At 46.9% G+C, this 25248-nt stretch overlaps 1 protein-coding gene and 1 pseudogene across 2 annotated transcripts in view; one reads left to right on the forward strand and one right to left on the reverse strand.

Annotated features, from left to right (window-relative positions):
- Positions 1 to 5827, forward strand: part of LOC119349714 — a 6351-nt gene extending 524 nt beyond the window's left edge. Inside the window, exons 2-10 of one of the 2 annotated variants that reach the window (XM_037617803.1) lie at positions 841 to 896; positions 1032 to 1137; positions 1238 to 1358; positions 2016 to 2584; positions 3016 to 3280; positions 3393 to 3666; positions 3957 to 4121; positions 4683 to 5171; positions 5248 to 5827. In XM_037617803.1, the coding sequence (XP_037473700.1) occupies positions 841 to 896; positions 1032 to 1137; positions 1238 to 1358; positions 2016 to 2584; positions 3016 to 3280; positions 3393 to 3666; positions 3957 to 4121; positions 4683 to 5171; positions 5248 to 5526 (2324 nt within the window). In that variant the 3' untranslated portion in view covers positions 5527 to 5827. Of the gene's footprint in view, positions 1 to 766; positions 897 to 1031; positions 1138 to 1237; positions 1359 to 2015; positions 2585 to 3009; positions 3281 to 3392; positions 3667 to 3956; positions 4122 to 4682; positions 5172 to 5247 lie in introns of those variants that run through there. The other variant, XM_037617802.1, reaches the window with a different exon arrangement.
- Positions 5828 to 19945: 14118 nt separating this feature from the next.
- On the reverse strand, positions 19946 to 22818 carry LOC119350950 (annotated as a pseudogene).
- Between the last annotated feature and the right edge of the window lie 2430 nt (positions 22819 to 25248).

Here is a 25248-nt window from a genome sequence, read left to right on the forward strand (position 1 = left end):
TGGTTCGGCCCCGCCCTCCAGTCGATTGGCGTGCGTGCGTGTTAGCTAGCCCGCGCAGCTCGTTAGTGATTTCCTCACGGCCCCCTGCCGTTGTAACTCCCAGCGTGGACCCTCGCTATCGCGCTAGAGTCGTATCGCTTGCCAATCTGGCCCGGATTTCTGACACGACGATGTAGGGCAAGGCATGTGATTTGTATGTATGTATGTATGTATGTGCTGTTAGTTTGATCCAATGCGGATTTGCAGTGTTCAATAATGAGGAAAGCAGTTTTGATTTTGCTGTGTGAGGAAGCAGCAGCAGGTGATGTAAGCAGGTCCAGTTTAGTGGCTTGATCTGTGTGCTCCTGCACTCTTAAGTAGGTTGCATAAATAGGATATCGGTTGTCCAGGTAGATTATCCACATTTAATATCTTCGTCCATGGTTGACTTATGGGGCTCTTGTGTAAAGGCTGCACATTGCATTGAGGTTGTAGATAGTGTAGAAGCTTTCACTTGGGAGATTAATTTGGCATTTATTGTGTTCTGAGTGTTATATACATGCATTGATTATTGGTGCATCATTCCTTTTTGTTCAAAAGAGTGGCAGTTATTTTGTGTGTTTGAAACTAGTACATTTGGTAATCTTTTTATTCTTGGGAAACAAGTCTATTAACTCACTAGAGACGATGGCAATGGCCTTTCTTTGCAGTAAGAGCCGAATGGAAGATCCTCCTGTTCGTTTGTTTCTGTGGATCATACCTGTCCTATGCTCATGCTTTATCTAATGCTTACCTACACATACGATATTTTCCTACACAAGCAACTAACTATATGTTGGCAAGTTATCTAACTCTATTGTCATGTTTGTTCAGATCCCTTTCATGAAGTGAGGAGAAAGCGTAGCAACAAAAAGGAGGTCAGTACATAGAGAATCCTTGAGCTTCAAACAATACAACTTCGTTGGAGATATTCTTCAGTGCAATTTTGTTATTTCTGTTGTTTAAGTATATGCCACTTGCCCGTTCTCCTGACAAACTCTTATCACGTGCAGGTAAAAGCTCCTCAGGAAACAAGGTCTCGCCCATTCTATAAACCTGCATACCGAGGTTCTAAGGTTGGTTTGGATCGAGGTGGACGTGGTTACTCTGGTCCAGGAGGTAACGTGCTAACTTCTGTATTGTGATATCATAATGAAGTTTGATATTGTACAGTCTAACTCATTTTGTGTATGTTATCAACATGACAACATATGAGCAGACTCAACTGCTAGCGCTAAAGGTCCTATCAAGAAGGAAACAGAGTTACTTCCACCACCAAACACGTCAACCTCTGATGCTGTCAAGGGGAGCAATCCTATGGAAACAATTTCAGAAGCTGGGTATGTAAATATTGATTATATTAGTTAATTTTTTGCTCCTAGTTTTGTTGCACTTCTTTAGCAGTTCTGTTATTCTCTGTTGTAATTGTTGATCGATTGATTTACGTAGTGTCTGATCCATTCTTCTCTTAGGAAAATCAAGTAGAACAAAATTACATCACATGTTTCTGTAGTTTATTAACTGTTAAGCACCGTTAGATGATTTCACCCTTGTTAGCTTTCTTCCTAGATAACTTCCTAGATAAGGAACATAGCCAACTCTTTGTTGCAACACTTGGTACAAGGCTGATAGCAGAGCGAGGGGGGGGGTTGGCCTTGGCAGGACCATGATCCATTGTGCATGCTTGATTCTGTAATTTGACGATTAGGGAGAGATGGACCATGTGCTCAGAGCTGCCCTGTCTTCTAATTTTCATTTTATCTCTGCATTGTACATGTTTGATTCTTCATGTTCTGTGTTTTCAGAAAAAATATGTGTGTTTCTATCAGCCGTTTAGAACCATTACAAATTGGAACAGTAGCTTTTTTAGTTTTTATATGATGCACAGCTTCACTCGCTTGTTTATGCATTGTATGCTAAGACTACTTGGTAATGCAAGTACATAGCTCGAGGACTTCCTTGGCAGACTTCCTAACCTTTTGTGCTTTTGTTACCAGTAATTTAGCTGATGCGAAGTCTACCAGTTTCCAGCCTCCGCAAGTGCAGCATGGTTGGGGTGGGGTGCCAGGGCGCCCTTCTTTGGCTGAAATAGTGAAGATGGGCAGGCCTCAAGCTAAATCTGGGGCCAGACCGGTTGCAAATAATGCTGCCAAGCCAGCTGTTGGTGGTTCAGTCGCTGCCAATGCAAATCTTAACACAGTTTTGCCGTCTGAAGGGGACCGGGTCACAGCTGAGAAATTACCAAATGGCACTATTCAGCCCCCCTCTGTACCTAAGGAGGACTCTGTTGGCATATTACCTCCAGGACAGGGGTCTGATGTGCCAGAAGGCATTGGTGCTGCTTCCGCAAATGTGAGTGCACCAAGATCATTTACCCTGGAGGTCAAGAATGACGGCGCTGGAGATGCCAACGAGCAAACTAAGGAGACAAGTGCAAGCAATGCCACTGGCCTAACATCTCCAGGACCATTATCCCCGTCTGATGAAGGCACGGTCTTGAATAATGACTTGATAGAGAAAACAGATGGCTATCTCTCTGATGAACATTCATTTGAACACAACCAAAGTAAGTTATGAAAGATGTCATTTACCTCTTTGCATCTGTACTTTCATTTGTGCCTATGTGAAGATCTGTTATGCTAGGACATGTTGGAGTTACTATTTCTGTATGACCCTGAGCTGTTTTTATTTTTTGATGCATGTTTATTGCTTATTATCAGCTCACCCACTGGCAAACAAGCATGTCTTACCTACGAAACACAAGGTTCAGTGTGATGTGGTACATCAAACCCTGAATTTTGTGCCTCTTTTCTGAATTCTTTTTACCTAGGGTCTCCCGGACTGTAGAGCTTATGCATACCTCTTTCTGTATTTCATGTTGCATGCTTCCTCCTTGTCTAACTGACCAGAATTCCCTGTCTTTCTAGTCACTTTCTCTTTTGTTAATTATATAGATCGTCTTTCTCAATTTTAATGATTTCATCCTTCTAGATGCAGATTCAAATGGTGATATGTCTACTACAGCGTATCAGTTGGAAGACTTGACCATACATGAGGAAAACAGACCAAAACCATCTGATGATAACCCAGCTGTAATAATCCCAGGCCACCTTCAGGTTTCCAATGCTGATTTTGCGCACTTGACATTCGGTAGTTTTGTGTCTGGGACACTCGATGCATCATGCTCCATGATGCCTGCCAATAGTGACGTGGAGGTCGCAGCAGTTCCTGATAACCAGTCAGGGGACCAATGCGATGTCAGGTATGAATTTCTTCATCAAATTCTTTACGCCCCTTTCATCATGTGAAGTCCTTCATTTTCAGTATCTCCACCGTCTTCCATCATGTGACATTTTTGAGTCCTTCATTTTCAGAATCCACGAATTTGAAAACAAGGAGACAGTAACTCCTGCAGCCAACGAGTACATTGCTTCTGCACCAGAAAGTAATGCGGAGAATCCTGATATTACATCAGCACAACAGTCTGATGTGGGAAGAGCTGATTTACTGGATGTTACAAACAACACTGAATACAATTTATCATCTGATTATGCCACGTCAAGTGCAGTACAACCAGAGCCTACCGTGCAGACTTATCTGCAGGACAATCGTCAAATGCAAAACATTTCTCCCCTCTCTAACTTCATGGTATATGCTCATTTCTTATCTTGGTTTATTTTATAAGAACTTCCATTGATATGTTGTTATTTTCCATATATGTACATGTAAATTTGGAGTTGTGATTATTTTGATATATCACATCTACCACCAATGTTGATCCAAAATGAAGAAACCAACTACCTGACCTAATAGTGGATAAAAATGCCCTGGTGCAAACTGTATTAATTGTATTTGCTAACCTGTGATTCCAAAATCCAGTTAAAGAAAGTCCTGCTCTGGCTTCATTCTCATTGACAAACTTGTTTTATTACTCGCAGCAAGGAAATATGCCAAATGGCCTATTGCCACCAGCAATGCCGCCTTTCCGTGAGCTGGATCCAGCATTCTCGCTGCTGCTTACTAACCCTCCATTGGCTACAATGGTTCATGGTACACCACAATCGTCCGTGAACAATGCAACTGTTTCTTCACAGCCACAAGAGGTATGAACACGTCACTGAATCATGGACTAGACGACAACTCTTTTGAGAGTAGCCATGTGTTACAAATTCTATATGTACGAATTCATTCTGGTAAAAGGGTAAAATATATTTGTTTGGTGAGGAACATGGGTTAGCTGTATACAGTTTTACTTGCTGCACTCTAAAATGTGCCTGGAAGTTGCAGCCTGCAACCAGGATAACTCTTGCTTACTGCTCTTAGTGCAGCTATGCTGCATATTAATTGTTAACTATGCCCAGAGTGTTAGCAATCAATTTTTTTGGTCATGTTTGGTCAAATCCTGTTGTAGTTACATCTGCCTCGTGCTTTATTTTGTTCAGTTCTGTGTCTTGTGGCTAGCAACACTTACATTTGTGCCTAACTCTGCGTGGGCATTTTTTCTCTAGAGAGCTAAATTGTAGCTGTATTACTCATTAGGATTTTATTATGCTGTTATTTGTGTTACTGAAAAAGCTGCAATTCTGCTGTTCTCTTGTCACATTAGATGTTCAGTTTTCTTAGTTATTTCTGCAGCACCATTCTAATATGGTTTGTTCTTGTAGAATGTTAATCAAGGTGGTTTATCCAACCCACAGTTGACCCACTCTCAGGGAAACACCGGCATTGCTCCAGGTCCTCCTCTGCCTCACCATCTTGCTGCCCTTCATCCTTACGCTCAAGGAGGGCTTCCCCTTGGATATGCAAACATGATCGGATACCCATCTTTGCCGCAAAGCTATGCGTATCTCCCGCCTGCTGCCTATCAGCAAGCATACATGAACAGCGGTCTATTCCACCAAGGCGCAGCTGCAGCTCCCAACTCTGGCGTAAAATACCCAATGCCACAATACAAGAGCAATGTTCCTCTCGGGAGCCTTCCACAGCCAGCCTCGATGCTCTCCAACTACGTTGGAGGTTTCGGGACTGCAAATGGCATGCCTCAAAACTTTGCCCTGAACCAAAGCAATCCGTCGGCAACCACAGCTCCTGGGTTTGATGGAGCAATGCCCTCCCAATACAAGGATGGAAACCCCTACATGTCTCTACAGCAGGTAAGAGATTCACGCAAGAGCGGTTGAACTAGATTTATATTAGGAAAATTGCTAACTTCAATGTTTGTCTGTGCAGGGCGAGAACCCTGCAATGTGGATGCATGGAGCTGGTTCGCGAGGAATGCCGCCTCTTGCTGCCAACCCCTTGTATGGCTACCAAGGGCAGCAGGGCTACCAGGGGCAGCAGGGCCACCAGGGCGGCCTTAGGCAGGGGCAGATGCCGTCGCAGTACGGCGCAGCGCTCGGGCAGTCGCAGCCAGGCCTAGGACCCGAACACCGAAACCCCAGCGACGGAAACTTGAGCGCCGCCGCCGCCGCCGCCCAGGCTAACCAAATGTGGCCGAATGGCTACTGATTCAGCCCCCCCTTGTCAGTTCAGTCGTCCTGAATAGAGATATAGAGTTGGTAGCTACTGTGAAATTTTGAAGAGAGGCCCGTGAGATGTGTTCCAGCATGTTCAACCTGTAGTGTTTCCTAGGGACCTCGGCTGTAGCTCAACTTGTTTATTTTCAGATCAGATAGAAAAGAACGGTTTATTGTCTGTCTGTCTGTTTGTTCTTCTTTCTTTTTTTCTGTCGTTTATTTATTACATATATTGTGTAACAATAAACCAGAAAATATCTATCTAACAAAGCAGCACCATTAACTTTTGAGGAGGAGGAACATGAGCTCTGTCTGTGTTTTCTGCTCGAAGTTGGCAATAATCTTTAGAAAGTTAATAGGAGTCTTTGAAAGATATTTTGAAATGGAAAGCTCATTTAGATTTTTGGAAGTTCACACCATGCCAAACTTTATTTATGCAATTTATGTTCTATTTGTTTATAGCTCAAAACTTGTGTACTCCGTCGGTTTCAAAAGAACTGAATAGATTTGTCCCAAGTCGTAATAACCTGAACATCAAATTAGTTTTGAGAGATTTCCAATTATGAGTACGAGAATCTGCTAAAAAAATACGAGTACCGCAAAAGACATGAAAATTGGTTAGTCAATCTTAAAGCAAGTTTGACCTAAAAACAAACTTACTTTACTTATTTTGAAACAAAGGTTTTTGAATGTTCTTTTTATAGAAAACTGATCTATTCATCATGGCAGTATAAAGAAGACATAAATAATAAAAATTACATCCATGTCCATAGACCTTCCATGAAGCGAGCTGAAGGCATGCTGTCGTCATCACCCCTCCCTCATCAAGACAATCGGGAAGTCACCGTGTTAAGGTACCGCAAGACCAACGCACTAGAACAACAACCGCCGTCGATGAACAGAAGTATAGATCAAAAGGATCAAATAAGACAAGATCTCCCACCGAAGACCACCTCTCTGGATCCTCGAATTGAAAGAGAGATTGAGAGGGATCAAGAATCCTAATTCTCGCCGCTTCGCCTAGCAGCACAACGCTTGTATTGCTCTCCCACAACCCCGTTTTCACGGTTTAGGCTGCTCCCATTTCGCTCGCCGCTACTACGGGAATCACTTTTGCTTTCTTTTCCTCTGGCTACTAAGATGTTTCAGTTCGCCAGGTTGTCTCTTGCCTGCTCATGGATTCAGCCCTCACCGAATCCCGATAGATCTGCCGGATAGCAGGAGACAAACCCTAAACAAACTCATTAAAACACCTAAAAACGAAGGAAGATCCCTCCCTCCAGCAAGGGTCGGGGTTCACCACGCCTCTATGGCCCTAGGGCCATCAAAGACGATGCGGGCCGGCGGGAGATAGAGGAGCCCTAAGTTGGGAGAGGAGGTGGAGGCTGTGGCAATCTGCTTACTGTTGTTAGAGTAAGCATCTTTCTTTTGTGTTGCATGTCATATCACAATAAACCTTAGCAGAATACTAGCATTGCAGATTATGTAATTCACGGGTATCTCCATGATACTGTTCATATCAATACTGTTCATATCACTGCTTTCAGGTTCTCGTATCTGTTTCATGCTCTTGACATGTTTCGTAGAGCAATACTGTTCATATCAATATCTTTCATGTTTGAGAAAAGATGAACAAACTATGTGAGAAAAACCAACACGCGTGTTCATCCGAGATAATTTTTGCCTCATCACAAACACACAAGCCGTAGTAAAGTTCTGCAACTTATATGTAATTAATAAAAAATGAAGTAAATCTGCAAATTACAAATCCTAGATTTTTTAGCCATGGAAGCGTCAGCGTCCGTCGCGGCCTTCAGCTCTAAATGCCCATCCGGCGGGCCTACCTGTGTCGGCGGCGCCTCCTCAAAGCTCCCACCCGGCCTGCTTGAACTTGCTAGCAAAGTACTCGTACTTCAAAACGTCCATGTCGCTGACGCTCCGCCTCGCGTGCTCCATGCCCCCCAGGAAGAGAAGTGCTTCCGGGTGACCACGGCGCTGGCCATGGCCGCGGCGGCCTTCCTGACGAGCGAGCTCCTCTGGATGAGGTCGCGCACCGCGAGCTTGCACGCGCGCTACGTTAGAAGATCTGCAGCCCCGACCTCGAAGCCCGGCGGGCCGTAGAAGAGCACGCCCCGCGACGGCTCCATGCCGAAAAACTCCAACATCTCCGGGTGCTCCACCGGGCACTGCTGGACCTCCAGCTTGACATCCTCCCACGAGACCTTGGGGACCTCCACTCCACCAGCCGATGGCTTGGTCACCTCCTTGGCGTGCACGAGGTCGTCCGTCCATGATGACGGACATGCACCTCCACGTCGATGGTGGTGTCCGCCTCGAGGTCGATGAAGTCCATCTTGCGGATGCAGTGGAATGCTGCCTCGGAGCAGAGCGCGGCGAGGTAGGCGCCGACGAAGCCGTGCCCGTGCGTGCGTGTCCTTGCCAATGCGCTCGAGGTCGACGTCGTCCGAGAGGGGCATGTCCTTGGAGTGGATGCGGAGGATCTCGAGGCGGCCGACCTCGTCGGGCACGCCGACGTAGATCTCCTTGTCGAATTGCGGCGGTCGGTGGCGCCGATGGCCATGACCTGCGCGCGCGGGCGGAGCCCGTCCATGGGCGTGAGCAGCTGGGACACGACGCGACGCTCCACCTCGCCGTGCGTCTTCTCGCGGTTGGGCGCGATGGCGCCTTGGCCTCGGCCTCGCCGTACACCTTGGGCAGGTTGTCCTCGCTCTAGCCGGCCATGGCCATCTTGGACACGATCTCCGGCCCCGATGACGACAATGAAGTTGGCGCTCGACTAGGAGGCGATGCCGCGCGAGAGCAGCGCCTTGCCGGTGCCGGCCGGGCCGAACAGCAGGATCCGAGTCGCTCTAGTCGGCAGGATCCCCTTGGGGGGCTTGACGCCGAGCGTCCTGAACAGCTTGGGGATCTGTGAGAGTTGCTTCCGGACGCCGCCGACGTCGTCGTAGCCCGGGCCGTCGAGCCTCTCCCCGTCCTCCCGCTTGAACGGGTTGGCGTCGTGGCACACCGGCCGCCATGATGAGGGACACGTCGGGGTCCATGTCGACGACCTTGAACTCCACGGCGTGCTTGTTGCCGTGCATGCACCACGAAGCGGTCGCCCCTGCGGACCGGCTTTGCACGTGTCCTTGAAGTAGGCTGAATTTTGTTAAATTTTTATTAATGAGCACAATGTATCCGATAGCCTTAGTTTCCAGTAATGCATCTAATTATGTGCAAGAGCTGATGCAAAATAATTTACATGCTTCAACACCTTATAATCTTAGCAGCATGCATCATGTGTACTCGAGCCCTCATGCATCGGCAACCCTACGAATCCTGAACAACATGACGAGTTTGGTTAATCAATTTGAAACATCCCATATTAAAACTTGCAATAGCATGCAACAAAAATTTCGTTGTTTTATTCATCGACAACTAATTCACAATAGGCGAGTCCATCTTTAAACATGCCGATGGACCCATTACTGTAGCCTCTGGTACACCACCTAAACAAGTGCAAAGTTTCAACAACTCATTGCCAAAAGAGTCCCAGATCATCGGTGACAATTAGATGAAGAATTAATGGATTGAAATTGAGGAGAAAAAGTGCTCAAATGCCATAGCGCCTCCTCATAAAATGCAAAATTTCTTCATCCCAACTTATGTGTATTACAAGTGCTCGAATGTGATAGTGTTAAGCTTGAAATGCGGGCATTCCGATGTGGCGCCATTGCCGACGAGCCTACCTAAAGGGCCATGCTTCCCTAGAGCTCCTCCCCCACCCACCGCGGCCATCGGAGGTAAGGAGGAGCGGCGAGATCGCCAACATAATAGCGAGGAAAGAGGATGCACCTGTTTCACCTCTTGCGTTCTCTCAATAGTTTATTTCTTTGATCTTGCTGGAGTGTTTTTCTGAACGTTCACACAAAAATGTTGCAAGCTCGTCCAAATTGTCCAATTTCAGTCAGGCCGGTCAGGCTAAACAAATTTAGATTTTTATTTTTTCTTTTTTTGGAAAAAAATAGCCTTTTCTTTCATCACATAACTAATCGACTTCCATCCTGGCTTTTCCAGGTGGAAAAAAAATAATATTCGCTCCCGGAATCCCCCAAATTCCCGTTTTCCTCTTAATCTTCCCAAAACTCAACCACCCAACCAAACTCCGTCCACCGGCAGGAAGCCACCGCACCATGGAAGAGGGCGACGACACCGTTAGCTTTGACCTGGAGCCCGCCGACGAGCTTGCCACTCGCCGCGAGAGCGAGCCCTGTGACGCCGCCGACGAGGTGCTCGCCGCTAGGCGCAGGCGCGGGCGCGAGGGGGAGCGTGACGCCGAGGCTCCAGCGCAGCCGCCTCAGCACGACCAGGCGGTCATCGGCCCCTCCAACGGCATCACCGAGTGCGACGTCGAGTCCGACGAGGTTGCCGCTCGGCGCGAGCACGAGGAGCGCTCCAACGCCGCTCCCCTCGTCGTCCTCCAGCGCGAGCTCGACAGGGCCCCACCGTAGCCGCCACCCTTTCTCGCGTCCTCCCTCAACCCGCATGCCAAGAGCTTCACCGGCTCCTCCAACCTCAACCACGCCGGTCAGCGTGTCATTGCGTCCTCCCTCAACCCCCACGCCGACATCTTCCTGCAGCGCCCGCGCGTGGAGCGCCACACCGGCGATCTTGTGCCGCGCGTCCGCCGGCGCGCCACCATGCCTATCCCCGATGGTGACGACCTCAGCCAGCTCGGGGCATACCACGCGCACAAGGTGTTCGACCTGAATTTTCAACCAGAAATTACTGCCGTGTGGTGCCATAATTGGAAGGTTGAGTTGAACATGCTCTCTTACCTATTGAGCCAAGGACGTGCCGCCATTTTAGCTTTTGACCTTGAGTATGCCGCACCAAGACCCATGAACCAGCAGCGAGGGGCTCTTCAAAACACGACGGACTGGTATGACCGCTTGCAGAATTTGGTCAATTCTGGTGACGTTGTGCAAGTTGGGATTGGAATTTTGTTCAGTGAAGGCGAGAACCGGCTGCAAATTCTAGAAGTGAACCTGCTATTCGATCAAGGCCAACGAGAGTATAACCAGGCACACTTGAGTTTTTGTTGAGCCATGAACATCACCTGGACACCATTGCTGCAGAGGTATATATCCACTAGTCACTGCATGGTTCAGAGTTCACTCGGGCAGGCTGAGAGAAGCAACTTGGCTGATGTATCAGGGGGAGCAAGATGTAGGGTTTTTGCTATGAATTTTGCCACAAGATGTAGGCTGCCATCTGAAAGGCATCGTTTCTCAACAGATTTAGGTCACTGTTGCCCATGTACCATGATATCCGAGTTTTAGCACTGGACTTGGCAGGGATTGAAACTAAACGAGGACTGAGCTTGGATACATTAAATTGGCACCTAATGTATCCGCCAGCATGGCACATGCCAATCCCCGAAGACGATGACACCCACGAGGTGTTCAACCTGAATCCTCAACCACAATTCAGTGTTGTGTGGCGCCATAATTGGGAGGTGGAGTCGAACAGGCTATCCTACCTCCCCAGCCAAGGCCGCGCCCCCATTGTTGCTTTTGATCTTGAGACGGTCCAAGCAAATTTTGGGGCCTGGGGCGAATTGATAGTTTTATGTCAAACTTTTATACTTGTTTATTTTTTATCTTACTATAATACAATATTAAGAAGTATAATTTTAATGTTAGTTGATACAGTTAACCAATGCTCTTTGCTGTGAGTAGTAATGTATATGACCCGTCACTTTGTCTATGCTAAATTTAAATTAAGTGATGTGACATAAATTTTCTTTGAACTATTTTTGTGACAGTTGAAAAAAATAGCATAGTGCGCACCTACATATTTGTCTGAATGTGCCCATGTTCATGTAGAGTTTATTTTATTAAATAACATGTGAGAGGTTTCTAAAGAATAATGTCTAACTAATATTTTACTAGTGATTTCTAGTGTGTTATTAGGTGTGCATATTTCTAGAATCTATAAACTGTACCATTTGCAAATTTGCTAATGTTAGATACCGTAATGAATTCAACATATGCATGGTATTGAAAATAGTCACCGACGAACGTAACATATCGCTGATTCAGCTATGCTTACCTACAATTTATTTATTTGATATGCTCATCTATACATTTGGTTCAGTCTGGTGTGTACAAATAGCTCATGCCAGTTTCTAAAATATAACCTTTTGTACATATTGAACTTAGAATCTATCGAAGCTCATTCTCACGTATTAGATTCACTCTAGCCTATCAGATTGGTTGTTAGTTTGATGTGATGTTGATTTTCTCCTGTAAAATTACAATTTTATTTTACATGTTTGCAATAATATTTTGAACATAATAAATATTATGACTTAATAGATAACTAGAAGCGTAAGCGCGCTTCGCTGCACCGCTTAGGCTGTGGCAATTTGTCTAGTGTGTTTGCATGCTCTCTTTTTCACCAGGAATCTTCTCTTGTGGTTATACCTGGCCAAATGTCGGGCCGGGCCGGGCTTCGGGCCGGGCCAAACAAAGCCCGTTGCAAAAAACCTGGGCCCAAGCCCGGCCCGGCCCGGCCGTCGGGCCTAGATTTCAGGCCCGAGCCTGACCCATCAGTCAAAAAGCCCGATGGGCCTCGGGCTGGGCCTCTTTGTTAAATGGCAAATATGGCGGGCCCGAGCCCGGCCCGGCCGTTGGGCCTAAAAATCAGGCCCAAGCCCGGCCCATGGGCAAGGTCGGGCCGGGCCGGGTCAGGCTTTTTTAGATCAGGCCGGGCCGGGCCGTCTGGGCCGGGTTTCCCATGGCTAGGTCTACTTGTGGTGTACGAGTAAAACGCTGAATTTACGCTGAATTTCATCCTCTCTATTTTGGGTGGTTTGTAAAAAGCGCGCTTCGTTGTTGTGCAAACATGGCATGCACTGAGTCCAACACATATTTTAAGAAGGAGAAGGCCCTCTTAATTTATTGGAGAATGAAATTTCCAACCTAGATGCTGGTGAGTTGGTCGTGGCAGCACAACATTAATCTAGATGACACAAAAATATACTCCCTCCGTCCAAAAATACTTGTCATCAAAATAGATAAAAGAGGATGTATCTAGACGTATTTTAGTTCGAGATACATCACCTTTTGTCCATTTTGATGACAAGTATTTTTGGACGGAGGGAGTAGCTAATAAGAAGAGAATATAGACAATACAGGTTGTGAAAAGGCGATCTCTCGTGGCATGACAACCCAATGCTTTTTAATCAGCTTCAACTTGAGTACATGGACCGGAGGTCGGGACAGTAGCTCTTCGAAACCTTGTCACTTCGAGTCCTGTATGGGAGAAGGGTGATAAGGTTTTTGGGGAGCACTCTGTGCGACTACTGAATTCTTCATCACAGACGCCACGGAAGCCGATGTCCACTTCCCCAATGACGACTTCTTCCCCAACGTCGACAACCTCTTCGACGACATGGGCGACAACGTGAACGCTAACACCATGCTACAAACGCTGCTCAATACGTGTTCATGTCTTTTCTGTTCAAGATCATGCTAGAGTTTCTTGTTCTAGCATGTGTCGTAGATATGTTTTGCTCATATTCTATACTTCAGATGATATTTGCATACTCTATATTAGATTGCATGACTTGTCCTATCATTGCTATTATAGCCATGTGTTATCTATTGTTTATGTTAATAAAATCTTATGGTAAATTGCCCATATTTCTAACACCTTTTTCAGGTAATCCTACGTGTACATGGCTGATTGTCTTGTGATGTCTACTACACAACTTATTCTTGTAGACTCGTGTTGGGCCTCCAAGCATTGAGTTTTGTAGGACAGTAGCAATTTTCTCTCAAGTGGATGACCTAAGTTTATCAATCCGTGAGAGACGTAGGATGAAGATGGTCTCTCTCAAACAACCCTGCAACCAAATACAAGAAATCTCTTATGTCCCCAATACACGCAATACAATGGCAAATTTTATAAGTGTACTTGTTCGGTGAAGAGATGGTGATACAAGTGTAGTATGGATAGTAGATATAGGTTTTTGTAATCTTAAAATATAAAAATAGCAAGGTAGCAAGTGATAAAACGAAGCACAAACGTTATTGCAAAGCTTAGAAACAAGACCTAGGGTTCATACATTCACTAGTGAAATCTTTCAACAGGGCTAACATAATTGAATCATATAACAGCCCCTCAATGTGCAACAAAGAATTACTCCAAAGTTCTTATCAAGCAGAGAACATAAGATGATTTTTTTTGTAGCATACGAGACCACCTCAAAGTTATTCTTTCTGATCAATCTATTGAGCTATTCCATAAGTGTCACAAACAACCCTAGAGTTCATACTAAAATAACACCATATGATACACATCAATCAACTCTAATGTCACCTAGATAGTCCAATGTCACGACAAGTATCCGTGAGTCAATTATTGAAGGAAATATGCCCTAGAGGCAATAATAAAGTTGTTATTTATATTTCCTTATATCATGATAAATGTTTATTATTCATGCTAGAATTGTATTAACCGGAAACTTGATACATCTGTGAATACATAGACAAAACAGAGTGTCCCTAGTATGCCTCTACTTGACTAGATCGTTAATCAAAGATGGTTAAGTTTCCTAGCCATAAACATGTCTTGTCATTTGATGAACGGGATCACATCATTAGAGAATGATGTGATGGACAAGACCCTTCCGTTAGCTTAACATAATGATCGTTTAGTTTTATTGCTATTGCTTTCTTCATGACTTATACATGTTCCTCTGACTATGTAATTATGCAACTCCCGAATACCGGAGGAACACCTTGTGTGCTATCAAACGTCACAACGTAACTGGGTGATTATAAATATGCTCTACAGGTGTCTCCGATGGTGTTTGTTGAGTTGGCATAGATCGAGATTAGGATTTTTCACTCCGTGTATCGGAGAGGTATCTCTGGGCCCTCTCGGTAATGATCATCACTATAAGCCTTGCAAGCAATGTGACTAATGAGTTAGTTGCAGGATGATGCATTACAGAACGAGTAAAGATACTTGCCGGTAACGAGATTGAACTAGGTATGATGATGCCGACGATCGAATCTCGGGCAAGTAACATACCGATGACAAAGGGAACAACGTATGTTGTTATGCGGTTTGACCGATAAAGATCTTCGTAGAATATGTAGGACCCAATATGAGCATCTAGGTTCCACTATTGCTTATTGACCGGAGATGTGTCTCGGTCATGTCTACATAGTTCTCGAACCCGTAGGGTCCGCACGCTTAACGTTCGATGACGATTTGTATTATGAGTTATGTGATTTGATGTACCGAAGTTTGTTCAGAGTCACGGATGAGATCACAGACATGACGAGGAGTCTCGAAATGATCGATAGGTAAATATTCATATATTGGAAAGTTGCATTCGGACATCGGAACGGTTTCGAGTGATTCGGGCATTTTTCCGGAGTACCGGGAGGTTACCGGAACCCCCCGGGGAAAGATATAGGCCTTATGGGCCATAGGAGGGAGGCTAACCAGCCCACAAGGGGCTGGTGCCCCCCCCCCCACAAGGGAGGAGGCCGAATTGGACTTGGGAAGGGGGCGCCACCCCCCTTTTCTTCTCCTACTCCCTCTCCTTCCCCTTTTCCCCGTCCGGTAGAAGGAAAAAAAGGGTGGGGCCGAATCCTACTAGGACTGGAGTCCTAGTAGGACTCCCCTCTCCCTGGCGCGCCCCTTGTTGGCCGGCCTCCTCCTCCCCTTCTTTATATACGGGGGCAGGGGGCACCCAAAGGCACAACAAACAATCTCTTAGCCGTGTGCGGTGCCCCCCTCCACAGTTTTACACCTTGGTCATATCATCGTAGTGCTTAGGCAAAGCCCTGCACCGGTAACTTCATCATCACCGTCACCATGCCGTCGTGCTGACGAAACTCTCCCTCGGCCTCAGCTGGATCAAGAGTTCGAGGGACGTCACCGAGCTGAACGTGTGCAGATCGCGGAGGTGCCATGCGTTCAGTACTTGATCAGTTGGATCGCGAGGATGTTCGACTACATCAACCGCGTTACTAAACGCTTCCGCTTTTGGTCTAGGAGGGTACGTAGGCACACTCTCTCTGCTCGTTGCTATGCTTCTCCTAGATAGATCTTGCGTGATCATAGGCAATTTTTTTGAAATACTACGTTCCCCAACAGTGGCATCCGAGCCAGGTCTATGCGTAGATGTTACATGCATGATGAGAACACAAAGAGTTGTGGGCGATAATAGTCATACTGCTTACCAGCATGTCATACTTTGATTTGGCGGTATTGTTGGATGAAGCGGCCCAGACCGACATTACATGACCGCGTTCATGAGACTGGTTCTACCGACGTGCTTCGCACATAGGTGGCTAGTGGTTGTCTGTTTCTCCAACTTTAGTTGAATCGAGTGTGACTACGCCCGGTCCTTGTTGAAGGTTAAAACAAAACACTTCATGAAAAATCGTTGTGGTTTTGATGCGTAGGCAAGAATGGTTCTTGCTAAGCCCGTAGCAGCCACGTAAAACTAACAACAACAAAGTAGAGGACGTCTAACTTGTTTTTGCAGGGCTTGCTGTGATGTGATATGGTCAAGACGTGATGATATATAATTTGTTGTATGAGATGATCATGTTTTGTAATAGTTATTTGGCAACTGGCAGGAGCCATATGGTTGTCGCTTTATTGTATGAAATGCAATTGCCATCTAATTGCTTTACTTTATCACTATGCGGTAGCGATAGTCGTAGAAGCAATAGTTGGCGAGACGACAATGATGCTTTGATGGAGATCAAGGTGTCAAGCCGGTGATGATGGTGATCATGACAGTGCTTTGGAGATGGAGATCAAAGGCACAAGATGATGATGGCCATATCATATCACTTATTTTGATTGCATGTGATGTTTATCTTTTATGCATCTTATTTTGCTTAGTACGGTGATAGCATTATAAGATGATCTCTCACTAAATTTTCAAGGTATAAGTGTTCTCCCTGAGTATGCGCCGTTGCGACAGTTCTTCGTGCTGAGACACCACGTGATGATCGGGTGTGATAAGCTCTACGTTCACATACAACGGGTGCAAGACAGTTTTGCACACGCAGAATACTCGGGTTAAACTTGACGAGCCTAGCATATGCAAATATGGCCTCGGAACACTGAGACCGAAAGGTCGAGCGTGAATTATATAGTAGATATGATCAACATAGTGATGTTCACCATTGAAAACTACTCCATCTCATGTGATGATCGGACATAGTTTAGTTGATATGGATCACGTGATCATTTAGATGACTAGAGGGATGTTTATCTAAGTGGGAGTTCTTAAGTAATATGATTAAATTGAACTTTAATTTATCATGAACTTAGTCCTGATAGTCTTTGCATAACTATGTTGTAGATCAATAGCTCGCGATGTAGCTCCCCATTTTTTTTGATATGTTCCTAGAGAAAAATAAGTTGAAAGATGATAGTAGCAATGATGCAGACTTGGTCCATGATAAAGGATTATCCTCATTGCTTCACAGAAGAATTATGTCCTTGATGCACCGCTAGGTGACAGACAAATTGCAGGAGCAGATACAGACGTTATGAACGTTTGACAAAGCTCGGTATGATGACTACTTGATAGTTTAGTGCACCATGCTTTACGGCTTAGAACCGGGGTTTCAAAAAAGTTTTGAACACCACAGAGCATATGAGATGTTCCAAGAGCTGGAATTGGTATTTCAGACTCATGCCCGAGTCGAGAGGTATGAGACCTCTGACAAAGTACTTAGCCTACAAGATGGAGGAGAATAGCTCAACTAGTGAGCATGTGCTCTGCTACATCTTGAGTTTGCGTTGGTTTTCCTTGAAGAGGAAAGGGTGATGCAACAATAGTAGCGTAAGTATTTCCCTCAGTTTTTGAGAACCAAGGTATCAATCCAGTAGGAGGCTCCGCAAAAGTCCCACGCACCTACACAAACAAACAAGAACTCGCAACCAACACAATAAAGGGGTTGTCAATCCCTTCACGACCACTTGCGAAAGTGAGATTTGATAGAGATAATATGATAAGATAAATATATTTTTGGTATTTTATAATATAGATTGGAAAAGTAAAGATGCAAATAAAAGTAGATTGAAAACTTATATGATAAGAGATAGACCCGGAGGCCATAGGTTTCACTAGTGGCTTCTCTCAAGATAGCATAAGTATTACGGTGGGTGAACAAATTATTGTCGAGCAATTGATAGAAAAGCGAATAATTATGAGATTATCTAGGCATGATCATGTATATAGGCATCACGTCCATGACAAGTAGACCAACTCCTGCCTGCATCTACTACTATTACTCCACACATCGACCGCTATCTAGCATGCATCTAGAGTATTAAGTTCATAAAGAACAGAGTAACGCATTAAGAAAGATGACATGATGTAGAGGGATAAACTCATACAATATGATATAGACCCCATCTTTTTATCCTCGATGGCAACAATACAATACGTGCCCTGCTGCCCCTGCTGTCACTGGGAAAGGACACCGCAAGATTGAACCCAAAGCTAAGCACTTCTCCCATTGCAAGAAAGATCAATCTAGTAGGCCAAACCAAACTGATAATTCGAAGAGACTTGCAAAGATAACTTAATCACACATAAAATAATTCAGAGGAGATTCAAATATTTCTCATAGATAAACTTTATCATAAACCCACAATTCATCGGAACTCGACAAACACACCGCAAAAAGAGTTACATCGAATAGATCTCCAAGAAGATCAAGGAGAACATGGTATTGAGATTCAAAGAGAGAGAAGAAGCCATCTAGCTAATAACTATGGACCTGAAGGTCTGTGGTAAACTACTCACAACTCATCGGAGAGGCTATGGTGTTGATGTAGAAGCCCTCCGTGGTTGATTCCCCCTCCGGCGGAGCGCCGATGAAGGCTCCAAGATTGGATCTCGCGGATACAGAAGGTTACGGTGGTGGAAATAGTTTTTCGTGGTCGCCCCTGATGTTCTCGGGGTACGTAGGTATATATAGGAGGAAGAAGTAGGTCGGTGGACGCCCGAGGGGCCCACGAGATAGAGGGGCGCGCCTAGTGGGGGGGGGGGGCGCCCTCCACCCTCGTGGCCTCCTTGATTGCTTCTTGACTTCCACTCCAAGTCCTCTGGATCACGTTTGTTCCAAAAAGATCACTTCCGAAGGTTTCATTCCATTTGGGCTCCGCTTGGTATTCCTTTTCTTTGAAACACTGAAATAGGCAAAAAAACAGCAATACGGGTTGTGCCTCCAGTTAGTAGGTTAGTCCCAAAAATGATATAGAAGTGTAAAGTAAAGCCCATAAACATCCAAAACGGGTAATATAATAGAATGGAACAATAAAAAATTATAGATACGTTGGAGACGTATCAAGCATCCCCAAGCTTAAATCCTGCTCGTCCTCGAGTAGGTAAAAGATAAAAACAGAATTTTTGATGTGGAATGCTACCTAGCATAATTCTCAATGTAATTTTCTTTATTGTGGCATGAATGTTCAGATCCAAATGATTCAAAATAAAAGTTCATATTGACATAAGAAATAATAATACTTCAAGCATACTTAATCAAGTAATCATGTCTTCTCAAAATAACATGGCCAAAGAAAGTTATCCCTACAAAATCATATAGTCTGGCTGTTGCTCTATCTTCATCACACAAAGTATTTAATCATGCACAACCACGATGACAAGCCAAGCAATTGTTTCATACTTTAGTAATCTCAAACTTTTTCAACTTTCACGCAATACAGGAGCGTGAGCCATGGACATAACACTTTATGTGGAATAGAATGGTGGTTGTGGAGAAGACAAAAAGAAGGAAGATAGTCTCACATCAACTAGGCATATCAACGGGCTATGGAGATGCCTATCAATAGATATCGATGTGAGTGAGTAGGGATTGCCATGCAACGGATGCACTAGAGCTATAAATATATGAAAGCTCAACAAAACAAACTAAGTGGGTGTGCATCCAACTCGCTTGCTCATGAAGACCTAGGGCATTTTGAGGAAGCCCATCATTGGAATATACAAGCCAAGTTCTATAATGAAAAATTCCCACTAGTATATGAAAGTGGCAACACAAGAGACTCTCTATCATGAAGATCATGGTGCTATTTTGAAGCACAAGTGTGGAAAAAGAGATAGTAGCATTGTCCCTTCTCTCTTTTTCTCTCTTTTTTATATTTTTTATTTGGCCTTTCTTTTTTTATTTGGCCTTTTTTTTATTTGGTGGGCTCATTGACCTCTTTTTTTAAAGTCCGAAGTTTCATCCCGACTTGTGGGGGAAACATAGTCTCCATCATCCTTTCCTCACTGGGACAATGCTTTAATAATGAAGATCATCAGACTTTTATTTGCATGTTTACTTTTCCTTCTAGGGCGGGCCGTAGAAGAGCACGCCCCGCGACGGCTCCATGCCGAAAAACTCGAACATCTCCGGGTGCTCCACCGGGCACTGCTGGAGGTCCAGCTTGACGTCCTCCCACGAGACCTGGGGGACCTCCACCAGCCTGGTCTCCCGCGACGCCGATGGCTTGGTCACCTCTCCTTGGCGCGCACGAGGTCGTCCATGATGACGGGCATGGAGTTGAGCACCTCCACGTCGATGCCAATGCGTATCCTTGCGGATGCAGTGGAATGCTGCCTCGGAGCAGAGCGCGGCGAGGTAGGCACCGACGAAGCCGTGCCCGTGCGTGTCCCTGCCAATGTGCTCGAGGTCGACGTCGTCCGAGAGCGGCATGTCCTTGGAGTGGATGCGGCGGATCTCGAGGCGGCCGACCTCATCGGGCACGCCGACGTAGATCTCCTTGTCGAGCTGCGGCGGTCGGTGGCGCCGATGGCCATGGCCTGCGCGCACGGGCGGAGCCCGTCCATGAGCGTGACCAGCTGGGATACGATGCGACGCTCCACCTTGCCGTGCGTCTTCTCGCGGTTGGGCGCGATGGCGCCTTGGCCTCGGCCTCGCCGTACACCTTGGGCAGGTTGTCCTCGCTCTAGCCGGCCATGGCCATATTGGACACGATCTCCGGCCCCGATGTCGACAATGAAGTTGGCGCCCGACTAGGAGGCGATGCCGCGCGAGAGCAGTGCCTTGCCGGTGCCGGCCGGGCCGAACAGCAGGATCCCCTTGGGGGGCTTGACGCTGAGCGTCCCGAACAGCTTGGGGTGGCGCAGCGGCGGCTCGACCAGCTCGCGGATCTGCGCGAGCTGCTTCCGGCCGCCGCCGACGTTGTCGAAGTCCGGGCTGTCGAGCCCCTCCCCGTCCTCTCATTTGAACGGATTGGCGTCGTGGCACACCGGCCGCCATGATGATGGACACGTCGGGGTCCGTGTCGACGACCTTGAACTCCACAGCGTGCATGTTGCCGTGCACCATGAAGCGGTTGCCCCTGCGGACCGGCTTTGCGCGTGTCCTTAAAGCAGGCTGAATTTTGTTAGAATTTTTATTAATGAGCACAATGTATCGGATAGCCTTAGTTTTCCCAACAATGCATCTAATTACGTGCAAGAGTTGATGCAAAATAATTTAAATTTAGTACATGCTTCAACGCCTTATAATCTTAGCAGCATGCATCATGTGTACTCGAGCTCTCACGCATCGGCAACCCTACGAGTCCTGAACAACATGATGAGTTTTGTTAATCAATTCGAAACACTCCATATTAAATCTTGTAATAACATGCAACAAATTTTTTGTTGTTTTATTCATTGGCAACTAATTCACAATAGGCGAGTCCATCTTTAAACATGCCGATGGACGGGTGAATTGGACATTGCCACTACTAGCTATTCAACCAATTACTGTCAACCATCATATGCTAGACCGCACGTTAGTAATTATTTGGCATCATACGCAACTGTGAATATTCATAATTCGGTTTTGCACCTACCCACTGATAATAGAAGAATACATGAAAATTCTACTGGAGCACATGTGTCATCACCTAGTAGCGTAGCATATAATGTAAACCCTACTCAATTGCAAAATTTTGGCAATAACTATGTCCCATTTCCAAAAGAGACTAAAAGCATCGGTGGAAATCCTATCCAGACTGGGTTATTGAGAAAAAGCTTGCATTCTCTTAGAATTTGTGCAACATTGTTCATCAGGAACTAATAGAAGGCGACCAACCTCATGATTTTGGTGTTGTATAAAAGTTGGAGTTCTGCAAATGATACCATCACCCATTACTGTAGCCTCTGGTACACCACCTAAACAAGTGCAAAGTTTCAACAACTCATTGCCAAACGAGTCCCAGATCATTGGTGACAATTAGATGAAGAATTAGTGGATTGAAATTGAGAAGAAAAAGTGCTCAAATGCCATAGCCCCCCCCCCCCTCATAAAATGCAAAATTTGTTCATCCCAACTTATGTGTATTACAAGTGCTCAAATGTGATAGTGTTAAGCTTGAAATGTAGGAATCCCGATGTGGGACCATTGCCGGTGAGCCTACCTAAAGGGCCATGCTTCCCTAGAGCTCCTCCCCCCACCCACCACGGCCATCGGAGGCGAGGAGGAGCTGCGAGATCGCCAACATAAGAGCAAGGAAGGAGGATGCGCCTGTTTCATCTCTTGCGTTCTCTCAAGAGTTTGTTTCTTTGATCTTGTCGAAGTGTTTTTCTGAATGTTCACACATTTTTTTCCCTTTTTGAGGAAAAAATAGCCTTTTCCTTTATGACACAACTAACCAACTTCCATCCTAGCTTTTCCAGGTGGAGAAAATAATCTTCGCTCCCGGAATCCCCCAAATTCCCATTTCCCTCTCAAAATCTTCCCAAAACTCAACCGCCCCACCAAACTCGTCCACCGGCGGGAAGCCACTGCGCCATGGAAGAGGGCGACGGCTCCGCTCGGCACGACCGCGAGGAGGCGGACGGCTCCGTCAACTTCGACCTGGAGTCCGCCGAGCTTGCCGCTCGCCGCGAGCGCGAGCGCTGTGACATCGACGACGAGTTGCTCGCCACTAGGCGCGAGCGCGAGGCAGGGCGTGACGCCGGGGCTCCACGCAGTCACCTTGACACAACCAGGCGGTCATCAGCCCATCCAACAACATCACCGAGCGCGACGCCGAGTCTGTCGACGAGGTTGCCGCTCGGCGCGAGCGCGAGGAGCGCTCCAACGCTGCTCCCCTCGTCGTCCTCAAGCGCGAGCTCGACGGGGCTCCACCGCAGCTGCCGCCCTTTCTTGCGTCCTCCCTCAACCCACATGCGTACAGCTTCACCGGCCCCTCCAACCTCAATCATGCCGGTCAGCTCATCATCGAGTCCTCCCTCAACCCCCACCCTGACATTTTCATGCCGCGCGCGTGTGGAGCGCCACCCTGGTGATCTTGCGCTGCGCGTCCGCCAGCGCGCCACTGTGCCGATCCCCGATGGTGACGACCTCAGCCAGCTCGGGGCATACCACACGCATGAGGTGTTTGTTGGGGAACGCAGCAGAAATTTAAAATTTTCTACGCATCACCAAGATCAATCTATGGAGTTATCTAGCAACGAGAGAGAGAGGAGTACATCTACATACCCTTGTAGATCGCAAGCGGAAGCGTTCAAGAGAACGGGGTTGATGGAGTCGTACTCGTCGTGATCCAAATCACCAATGATCCTAGCGCCGAACGGACGACACCTCCGTGTTCAACACACGTACGGGCGGTGTCATCTCCCGCGCCTTGATCCAGCAAGGAGGAGGGAGAGGTTGAGGAAGAGGGCTCCAACAACAGCACGACGATGTGGTGGTGATGGAGCGGCAGTACTCCGGCAGGGCTTCACCAAGCTCATATCGGAGGAGGAGAGGTGTTGGGGAGGGGAGGGGCTGCGCCTTGGAGGTGTGTGTGCAGCCCTCCCCTCGCCCCTCTATTTGTAGGGGGAGGGGGAAGGGGGCCGGCCCCCTCTAGATGAGATCTAGGGGGGGGGGCGGCCAAGGGGGAACCTGCCCCCCAAGCAAGGGGGGGGGGGGCTTTAGGGTTCCCCCCAAACCCTAGGCACATGGGCCCAAGGAGGGGAGGGTGCGCCCATCCCTCCAGGCGCTGGTTCCCTGCCCACTACGGCCCATGAGGCCCTCCGAGAGAGGTGGCCCCTCCCGGTGGACCCCCGGAACCCCTCCGGTGGCCCCGATACAATACCGATATGCCCCCGAACTTTTCCGGTGACCGTATGATAACTTCCCATATATAAATCTTCACCTCCGGACCATCCGGAACTCCTCGTGATGTCTGGGATCTCATACGGGACTCCGAACAACATTCGTTAATGACTTACAAGTCTTCCTAATAACCCTAGCGTCACCGAACCTTAAGTGTGTAGACCCTACGGGTTCGGAATTCATGCAGACATGATCGAGACAGCTCTCCGGCCAATAACCAACAGCGGGATCTGGATACCCAAGTTGGCTCCCACATGTTCCACGATGATCTCATTGGATGAACCACGATGTCAAGGATTCAAGTAATCCCGTATACAATTCCCTTTGTCAATCGGTACGTTACTTGCCCGAGATTCGATCATCGGTATTGCAATACCTCGTTCAATCTTGTTACCGACAAGTCACTTTACTCGTACAGTAATGCATGATCCGGTGACCAACCACTTGGTCACATTGAGCTCATTATGATGATGCATTACCGAGTGGGCCCAGAGATACCTCTCCGTCATACGGAGTGACAAATCCCAATCTCGATCCGTGTCAACCCAACAGACACTTTCGGAGATACCTGTAGTATACCTTTATAGCCACCCAATTACGTTGTGACGTTTGGTACACCCAAAGCACTCCTACGGTATCCTGGAGTTACACGATCTCATGGTCTAAGGAAATGATACTTGATATTATAAAAGCTCTAGCAAACGAACTACATGATCTTGTGCTATGCTTAGGATTGGGTCTTGTCCATCACATCACTTCCCAATGATGTGATCCCGTTATCAATGACATCAAATGTCCATGGCCAGGAAACCGTAACCATCCAATGATCAACGAGCTAGTCAACTAGAGGCTCACTAGGGACATGTTGTGGTCTATGTATTCACACATGTATTTGTTGGGTAACGTTGCAGAAAACAAAAATTTTCCTACTCGTTTCACCAAGATCATCTAGGAGTTCATCTAGCAACGAGTGATTAGATGCATCTACATACCTTTGTAGATCGCGAGCGGAAGCGTTCAAAGAACGGGGATGATGTAGTCGAACACGACGTGATTCGAATCACCGGAGATCCTAGCACCGAACGGACGGCACCTCCGCGTTCAACACACGTACGGAACAGCCACGTCTCCTCCTTCTTGATCCAGCAAGGGAGGGAGGAGAGGTTGAGGGAGATGGCACCAGCAGCAGCACGACGGCGTGGTGTTGATGGAGCTGCAGTACTCCGACAGAGCTTCGCTAAGCACTATGGAGGTGGAGGAGGTGTTGGGGAGGGAGAAGGAGGCAACCAAAGGCCAAGGACTCAAGGTATGAAGTCCCTCCTCTCCCCCACTATATATAGGGGTGCCAAGGGGGGGTGGTGCGCAGCCTAGGAGATCCAATCTCCTATGGCCGGCGGCCAAGGGGAGGTTTCCCTCCCCCCCAAGGCACCTAGGAGGTGCCTTCCACTAGTAGGACTCCTCCCCCTTGGAAACCCTAGACGCATGGGCCTTGTGGGGCTGGTTCCCTTGGCCCAAGCAGGCCAAGGCGCACCCCC

The sequence above is a fragment of the Triticum dicoccoides genome, chromosome 1B (assembly GCF_002162155.2).
Source record: "Triticum dicoccoides isolate Atlit2015 ecotype Zavitan chromosome 1B, WEW_v2.0, whole genome shotgun sequence".
NCBI lineage: Eukaryota > Viridiplantae > Streptophyta > Magnoliopsida > Poales > Poaceae > Triticum > Triticum dicoccoides.